At 32.0% G+C, this 10000-nt stretch overlaps 1 protein-coding gene across 2 annotated transcripts; it reads right to left on the bottom strand.

The window, feature by feature from the left end:
- Nucleotides 1-482: 482 nt before the first annotated feature.
- LOC144975742 (uncharacterized) lies at nucleotides 483-8946 on the bottom strand. 2 transcript variants are annotated; one of them, XM_078919936.1, is made up of 2 exons: nucleotides 8790-8946; nucleotides 483-4689 (listed from the first exon to the last, which is right to left on the bottom strand). In XM_078919936.1, exon 2 carries the CDS (start codon nucleotides 4677-4679, stop codon nucleotides 3534-3536), a length of 1146 nt encoding a protein of 381 aa, XP_078776062.1. In that variant the 5' UTR covers nucleotides 4680-4689; nucleotides 8790-8946; the 3' UTR covers nucleotides 483-3533. The 2 variants fall into 2 exon arrangements, with proteins under 2 accessions (XP_078776062.1, XP_078776063.1); XM_078919937.1 differs by lacking the exon at nucleotides 8790-8946 and adding an exon at nucleotides 7553-7739.
- Nucleotides 8947-10000: the final 1054 nt, after the last annotated feature.

Raw genomic sequence — 10000 nt, 5'->3', positions numbered from 1 at the left:
ATAATATAATAAATATAATAATATACTTAATAGATAGAATGCGCTTGGCCAAGGAGTTCACAACATTGCCATCCGGAAGTATAACGGACCAACACACAAACTCTGTGTAACCATGAACTCTCATAGTCTGGTTAATACAGTTTAGTGAGAACAACTCACAAACGCGGATGGCAAAAACAATAACAAAGGCCTGAGTGACGTCATCTGCATACTATCTAAAGCGCCCGTTAATTCACTGACAAGTGCTCTATAGCGCTTAACAATCACTCAGACTCTTTAAACTGGCATACACACTAACACACCTGCACACATAAACTCGTAAACTGAAACCCGCATACGGAAACTTCTCCGCCTTCACATACGCAAACTCTTTATATACACATTACTATACCATCTACCCTAAATTAAAACATAAAGCATATTAATTGCCAAATTAAGCTCTCCTAATTAATTCGGTTTCAATTTCTTTTTAAAGGTATAAATTTTTAATTTTTTTTTTGGTATTGTATGAAAGGGAATTCCACAACCTAGGCGCAGTCACTATAAAGGATTTGTTGTGAAACAAAGACTTAGAAGCTACCCCTGTAATAAGATGCATACACTTTGATCTTAGTGATCTACCAGGTCTATAATGACACACGCATACATTTCAATAGGATGGTTTCATTCCACGAAAGGAGCTATAATAACAATAGCATAAATTCTTAAACGCAATGCGCTGCTTCACCGGTAGCCAATGAAAAATTTCCAGAACAGGGGAGATAGGATAGTCACGTATTGATAACATCACCAATCTAGCCGCCCTGTTCTGAACTTTCTGCAATCTTTGAATATTGTAATTAGGAAAACCATGAGCAGCACATTGCAATAGTCAAGTTTACTAAGAATGAAAGAAGTGACAAGCGTTATAGCGATTTCAGTGTCAATCAAAGACCTAATACGACCATATTATACAGTGACAGCTTTGAATAATTTTGGTGATATGATTATTCATGGACATATTGTTATCCAAAAAATGCACCCAGATTGCGAACATAAGAATTAGAAATAGAAATTTTGCAACCTGCTACATCAATTTAATATATTTTAAAACTATTCCTGCAAGATTTTTTCTTGATACACAGCAATACGTTAAGATTAATATCTCTTGTTTTACAAAAAGTTATAAGTCTCGTTTAAGGTTTAGGTCGCAATACGTTGACGACAGTTGAAATATGGCTGTGGTCGGAAATAGAACAGTTTTCAACTTTGACTGATAGTAGTTTGTTGTCAATTTTATCAGCCAAGACAAGGTCGAGTATATGGCCGCTAATATGGGTATTTTCGGCGACATGCTGCATTAGATTGTGAGATTCAAAAAGTTGTGTAAACATTTTGCAGCCAAGGCCATTCATGTTGTCTAGATCAAAATTCAAATCCCCCATCACCAAAAGTTTTTCACTGTTGGCACATCTCTCGTGAATGAAGTTTTCAAAATCCTCGAAAAATATTTTAGTGTTTGAAGTATGCTTTTGAGAATTTGGTGGACGATAAAGGCCAATAATTCTGTGTACAACATTTTTGATTTTTAAAATAACTTCCAAATGTTAAAAGGTCCTGTATGTGACTGGCTTCACTTCAGTTAAAAACATTTTGTGATTTAAATACGATCATATCTCCTCTACCTTTTACAGTTTATGTCTATTTGCATAAAAATCACTGTATCCACCAGGAATCAATTGACCTTAAGGTTGACACGTCAACCAAGTTTTTGTAATTATAAGAATATCACAGTCCTTTTCAGTAATTAAATATTGAATTAAAATTGTTTTGTTTTTGACTGATCGTGAGTTCAGGAGACCGCTATGTAAAACATAAATTTATCTCCGACGACCCGTAGTTGATATCCGTTCTATTTTGGTCGTAGTTTGAGGGGGGCAAGGCGTGTGACAACGGGGAGTAGCAGGCTGATGACCAGTGACGACTGGTATTGATAATTTTTCACCTGCAAAGATGTTTTCATTTTAAATATTAAAAACAGACTTAAATTTATTATTATCATACAAATGTTTCCTGTTTGGTGACAGTTCAAATAGAGTATGACAATTGGCCGTTGTTTACGTTTTCCTCCACGACGTGTACGAGTTAACAATAAATGTAAATTGGGCGGGTCGTAAAAATACATTTCTTCTGGTTGACACAACATGAATAAAAATCCAAATGCTAGAATATAAACATGGAGACTCTTGTAGAAAGCTTGACAATTCATAACAGTGTTTGAATATTTGACAATATGAGCGTAAAAAAGCACTAAAATTCCCAGGTTTAACCACAGTGACGTAAAACGTATTTTATAGAAAGGATGTATATATAATTAATAATAAAAAAATGCCCAGTACATAAAGGAGAAATCCTAAAATGTTCACGGAGCACAAAAACAACATCTTGTCAGGCGAACTACACATGGCAAAGAAAAGAAAGCTAAAACAACGAAAAAGCTGTACAGATTTCAATGACCTGTTCCGCAGATTAAAGACAGTTTAGCATCATCTTGCAACAGCCCATCAGCTGACATCATCAATGAAGCAAAGAGCTGTGGCATTGACCAATTATAATGGAGGACATACAAAATACTGAAATACGTCATGTGTCCTGATTATGACTTTGTGACAGATCTAGATTTTTTTTTAAAATAGATCTTTTGAATGACTGGATTTAAGTATCTGCGACTTTTCAATAGTTATTGTCAATTCAATCACTTCTACACCAAAAGAAAGCAGATTTGTCTAGCCTTGTTTTTGTTTTTTAGTTGTTGTACTTTTTCCGACCAATATGGAGCTATTAACGAGAACAACTGTCTAGTTTCTTTTGTAAATGACTCATGACTGTTTTATCGAAGCGTCACGTTTCACCCACAATCATATCATCACAAAGGATGAAAAAGTTTTCAGTATTGAAAGACTTACGGATAGTATTCTATGGTATGGAATGTCCATTGATGCTGTGGTATGGGATGTGCACCAATGCTATGGTATGTAATGAAATTAGGATTTTGCCCAGTCAAGAGTTATTTTTCATTGTTTTAGAAATACACATCAAATATATAAAATGTATATTTGATATATCACCGAATTGACCTAATGAAAGTTGATCTAGCTAAACGCGTCAGATGTTGCATAAATTCGAATCCCATATTTACATGTTTGAATAGAGGCACTAATGTTAAACAAAATGCAGTTTGAATTTTGTAATTATCTTAATTTAGGCCCAAGTTATTTACATTTGAAGGGAGGGGGTGACAAAATTTGAACGGAAAAAATCGCTTTTAAAGGCAGGACACATATTTATATCGAAGGATCTCGGGAAATAAATTATATCATAATCTTTATAGTCTTTAAATTGTAAAGTCCTTTCGTGAAAATGTACTGGATGGATATTAAATCCACAACCTCACAAACGCCCCTCACCATAGTAGGTGAAATGAACGATGGTATATCCAAACAGCACTTTATTTATTATTTCAATAGGAGATGGTCAAATGATTTCACTCTCAATCAACGGTGCCTTTTAAACAAATTTTGAAATCCCTCTTTATATTTCTGACTCAAATTGTAGTAGACGAAAATGCTGAAGCTGGCGTTTAAGAACTCCAAAAGATTTGTAACTGCAAAGATGTCACTATCAACCCCTGAATTTCCAAAATTGAAATATACACGAATCACGAGAACTGAAGTTGGGATAAAACAAATCAAATAAAGTGCAGACAACCCAAACATGATTCGGATTAATCTAACCTGTTTCAGATCCAAAGACTTTTTACAGCTTGCTTCTCGTTCATTTCGATTTATTGTTGAAACGGCTGCATTCCTCTTCCTGAATTGAAGTGATTTGATAAGTTTGATGATGATTATGGCATTGAAAACGATTACCAATACGAGTGATAAGATACCGAAAACAACGCTATTAACTAAAACTAACTTTTTTCTTGGTAATATTAAACGTTCGGTGATTAATAAATCTATCACTGTTTTATTTTTGTGATTGTGAGAAGATATTCTATAATTAAAAATTAAGTCTGGTCCTTGGAGGATCATGGTCAGAATAAGTATAATAATTAAAATTGCACGAGAACGTTTTGCAGTCAAAATAGAGTTGACACGGAATGGAATTGCCACGCTAACCATTCTCTCAAAGGACAGATAAACGTTAAACCAACAACTGGTTTGGATCAGCATTCGTCCTGGATGTTGAGCTAAAAGGCCAATATCATGATATAACCGATTTGCAAACCAATTGTCATAGGGATTCGTGTTTGGTTCCACATTGTATGCCATACTAATCATCCTGGTAAAAAATCCCGTAATTGTCAAAACCGAATCGCAAATGGCTATTGCAAACAGAGTCGGTGTACAGGGATCCTTCATGATTCCTTGACGATAGAACACTACACTGTTGATGACGTTGGTCACGCTCCCAAATAGTGTCACGATACTGGTAAACGCACTGACTATTACATGATAGTATATTTTGTATGCCTGGCTGTCCGGATTTTCTTTGGGATGCATAGGAAAAAATTCTATGATCTGGCTAAAACTGTAAAAGTTTGGCATAACCGCAACCTTCCTTTCAGAATAATGAAAAGGGCCCGAAGAATTATTTCCATAATTGTATGGGAAACCTGTCGTTGATGGAGTTGTCATACTTTCAACCCTAAAATGGCATGAATGAAATATATAATGAATAATAAGGATAAAAATCTACTATAATAATAATAATAATAATGATGATGATGATGATGATGATGATGATGATGATGATGATGATGATGATGATGATGATGATGATGATGATGATTATGACGATGACGACGACGGCGATGATGATGATGATGGCGTTGATTATTAAATTATATTATTATTATTATTATTATTATTATTATTATTATTATTATTATTATTATTATTATTATTATTATTATTATGAAAAGCATTTATATAGAGCTTTTCACTGTGTAACACAGGCTCTAGGCGCTTCACAATTACAGTTCTACAAAGTAACAAGGACATGTAAAATTGATACTATTGAGGACTACGATTAAAATTTTCTAATGTGAGTGTTTTTACGTTAAAAAGTAATATTTCAGTTCTGATTTGGTTGTTGTCAATGAATCAGAGCATCTCACATGTCATAGGAGAGAGTTCTAAAAGTGGCGACCCGAAAATTGAAAGGATTACTCACTTGTCTTTCGAAAGATTTTAGGTTTGACATCAATTGAACGATCTCAAGTTTCTGTTTGGGACATACAAGTTCAAAATGTCTCTGATATATGGAGGACTATTTGATTTCAATAATTTATGGACAACAGTACAAATCTTGTATACAACTCTTTTCTCCACAGGCAGCCAATGCAACTCTTGAAGAAGAAGAGATGCCGAAAAATATATATTTGTATTCCCTAACATCGGCCTCGCTACATTGTTTTTGGGCAACATAAAATTGTCTAACTTTTTTTTTTTTTTTTTTTTTGGGGGGGGGGGGGGCATGATGGGGTTACAGTAATCAATCTATGATAAAATAAAAGAGTTAACTAAAAGTTCTGCTATAGCGAATGAGATTAGCGGAAGAGTAGCGTCCCTTGATTGGACGTCACCGGCGGAGAAGTTATTTGAGAGAGAACGTCAATATGTTTTTGCGCATGCGTCTCTCGTCCTCGCTTCCGGTGAAACCGCGCGGTTGGTTAAATAGTGTCTTGGCGATCTTTACTTTTAATTCTGTTTAATTCTAAACATTTTTTCTCTCACGCCAATAACATTATATTTTAAAGCTTGATATTATTTTTCATTCTTTAATTCTTTTTCATAATTAGTGAAATCTCCTTATCCAAAAGGAAATATATCCTCAGTTGAAAGTTATAAGTTTTTAAATTGACGTTCTCTCTGTCCGCTAATCTCATTCCCTATTCTTTTTGGAATAATTAAAAGACAAATTTTGCTTATTTTCTTCATTTCTATGCACATACATTTCAGGGTGTTGCTTACATGAATGGTCATAGAGAGATATTGATCGATGGAAACACCAAGGTGTTTTGCTTGCAAGGAAATATCAATGGTATTTATTGCCGAAATATTTGGTAATCTGATTGCATTTTGAATAATATTTAGCCTACCAAACATCAAGACCTCTATTTTCTCATAATTGAGTTTTAGTTTATTTTGATACATCCATTTCTTTATATAACTAAATCAATCAAAAACCCGATAAATAAGAGTTTGTAAATCACTCAAGGGACAAAATAATACATTTGGGTGTCATCCGCATAAAAGGTGTAATTAAGATAGTATTTTGAGATGACATTAGAAATTGGTCGCCTGAAAATAATAAAAAGAACAGGGCCAAGAACTGAATTGAAGACCGTTGATCTCAACAGTCTGCAAGCGATTGTTTATGTACCATACAAACAATTATAGTTCAATTCCTGTAATACCAAACGTATTTCTCTAGTCTTCCTAGCAGTGTTGTGATCAATTATGATGATGATGATGATGATGATGATGATGATAATAATAATAATAATGATAATAATAATAACAAAAATGATAATAATAATGATAATCATAATAATAATAATAATAATAATAATAATAATAATAATAATAATAATAATAATAATAATAATAATAATAATAATGATAATAATAATATAATAATAATATATAATAATAATAATAATAATAATAATAATAGTAATAATAATAATAATAATAATAATAATAATAATAATAATAATAATAATAAGATAATATCATTAATAATAGTAAGAAGAAGAAGAGGAAGAAGAATGATAATAATAATACTGATAATGATAATACTAATAATAATAATAATAATAACAATAATAATAATAATAATAATAATAACAATAATAATAATAATAATAATAATAATAATAATAATAATAATAATAATAATAATAATAATAATAATAATAATAATAATAATAATAATAATAATAATAATAATAATAATAATAATAATAATAATAATAATAATAATGATAATGATGATGATTATGATGATGATGATGATGATAAAACATAAAATTAGTAATAAAAGTACTAAAAAGTATATTAACAGCCACGTTAGCAAAAGCAGGAACAATAATACCTAATAATGAATATAAACAATAATAACAATAACTACAACGACAACAATAATTTTTAGGGCCATATATGATTTTAGAGATGACCATTTTTCCAACGAGAATCAAATGATTTATCCACATACGATCCGATTCATTGATTCCAGGATAATCCATCAATCCCACCATTACTCTGTTCTGGAAAGACTTTGAATAATATTCTTTTTTTTTTAATTATATCAAATCTTTTGATTTTGAAACTTCTAGGCGAGATAAAGCACCTCTGACTACACTATAATCAAGATCTATTCCATTATAATTCCCATATATATCTTTGAATTCCCCTATTGTCATGATATGTCTTGAATTGATATAGATTTGCTTAACGTAAAATACATTTTTTTGCGATTAGATTAGTAGAAAACAGTACTTTACCTTTGAATTGAATTTTATTATTGTTAAAAATTGGTTCATCTGGGTGAATTTCCATACTTGGATCTTCATGAGAAAAGTTAAGATACTCTATTAGAACATTTTTCCAAAATATGTTTTTCACCAATTGTAAGCCTTTGAATTGAGAACTGTTTATATTTGCTTCCAATGCTTTTTTTCCCCAGTGCGTCTAAAAAAAAAGTAATAAGATACTTGACTAGACGTTTACTTTCCAATCGCAACTTTCATCTGAATATAACTTTTGTCCCCAATTAATTAGGAAGGATATTTGTAAAGAAATGATGTCAATCATATTCAGGCCTCCATTCCTTCTATTGTTGCACATAGTCTTTCTTTTTACTTTTTCATCATCATCATCATCATCATCATCATCATCATCATCATCATCATCATCATCATCATCATCATTATCATTATTATTATTATTATTATTATTATTATTATTATTATTATTATTATTATTATTATTATTATTATTACTATTATCATTAATACCATTATTTTTATCATCATCATGTAATTTGTAGTATAACAGGACATGTGCCCTGTTTAAGTCAATTGAAATGATTGGCAGCAACGATATTATAAAGCCAAATGAAGAATGTAAACACAAGTAACATAAATTCACTCCCCATACCTAGTTATCAAGTCAAATGTTCTATTTCGGTTTCAAACCATGAAGTAAATATGATCCCACATGGATATCTCACAAATGAAGACAGAACTTATTCAACCATAATTATCATTATAACCAGTATTGATTATATTAAACCTTTCATGAAAACTATTATTGCATTCAGGCGTGTTTCGACAATTTTTACAATTTATTTATTTATTTATTTATTTATTTATTTATTTATTTATTTATTTATTTATTTATTTATTTAGTATCTCTTCTATCGCTTCAGTTGTAAACAATTTCGCGATTTCGTTATGTTCCCATACCAACGCTCCAGTAACTAGCGAGAACAAAGGGACTTCACTCTAAAAGAAATTTTCAGAAACGGACAGAATTGAAACTCCTATTATATATACTAGTTGGTGACATTTAATTACTAAACGCTTCTGGGTTGAGTGATTCCATAATATTAATCTGGTGTCCCGTCCCAAAAAAAAAAAATAAAATAAAAAAAATTTCTATATTCTTGATAGATAACAAAACATAGATTTTGAGCATTTAAATAACAAAATGTTTACATAACAAAATGTTTATACGTACCGGAATGTGAGGGGGAAAAGACACTAGTCTCCAATTTTGAGTTTAAGAAAATATTTAGATAAACTTTTAATTTAAAGAAAGAAATCAACAATCTCCGATTTTAAAGATAGAATGAGACTTCCATTCCGACAAGGCTTTCTTGCAAGTGAACAGTAGTATTACAGTGATAATCGTGACGAGTAATATCAAATAGACATACCCACAATTCTGTCGTACTCTGTAAAAACAGATATTTGAAAATTTGACCAGAAAACTCGTTCTTCAAATATCGATCGAATCAAATGACCCTCATCTTGGAAAATAAACTCTCAAACCTGGAACTTCGCGAAGTCTCAGGTTTGTGATATATTTTTTTGCCAAGATGAGGGTCATTTAAAGAGATCGATATTTGAAGGACGAGTTTTCTTGCCAAATGTTCAAATATGCGTTTTTCCAGAGTGCGGCAGAATTGTATCGCTGATTCTTCCAACCAATAGGATATGGGCATGTATCCAGCATAGACGTCTCTCCGTTAAACCCACCCACCATTTCAATATTGACTGGCATACCCAGCAAATTTAATGAGAAATAAAACGTGATTTTCTTACATTCGCTCTGTATAATTATTAGACTGGAGTTAAAGCGAGAAATTATTCACACAAGGTTAGTTGTCCTGTTTTCTGTCTACGATATGTAATTTAATTGTCCTTGTATAACATTTCTCTTTCTCGTACCTATTTTAATTAGTTACGCTTGTAAATAAATAAACAATGCCGTGTATTACTGACGGCTGGAATAGAGCATTGTGGGTATTTGAAGTCACGAAGTCATGAGATATTGGGTGTGGTCTGTGACGTACGGATGGAAAATAAAAACACCTTTAACCCGGTGTTGACTTTGGATCAATCTGTGTTCACCACTTAACTTGGGTGTGAAGTGTGAATGGATACATGTTTAGAACGAATGACGAATAGCCGCATATTCCGCAAGATGCTGTTCAATCGAAATAGATCAGAGACGGAAGTTCAGACTCATTTCGAAAATGTTCTCAAAAATTCGTACCCAGCAGAAGTCATCATCATCGTGGACTCGGCAGTTGGGATTTTGTGTCTTACGGGCAGGTACAGCGTTCTTTATTCGTATACCCGATACAGTACTCGCTGGAATCGAGCGACTCTCTGCAAAAGCCAACAAGCGTGCTAGAATCGAGCTCATGGGAGGTAACTCATACA

This window comes from Berghia stephanieae, chromosome 6, assembly GCF_034508935.2.
Source record: "Berghia stephanieae isolate SIO BIC M18660-M18661 chromosome 6, UCSD_Bste_1.3, whole genome shotgun sequence".
In the NCBI taxonomy this organism is placed as follows: Eukaryota; Metazoa; Mollusca; class Gastropoda; order Nudibranchia; family Aeolidiidae; genus Berghia; species Berghia stephanieae.
Note: the sequence above shows the minus strand (reverse complement) of the source record. Positions and strands in the feature narration are given on the sequence as shown.

What these genes read in the sequence shown, in the direction of transcription:
- LOC144975742 (XM_078919936.1), bottom strand. Translation starts at nt 4,679, where the DNA reads ATGACAACTCCATCAACGACAGGTTTCCCATACAATTATGGAAATAAT.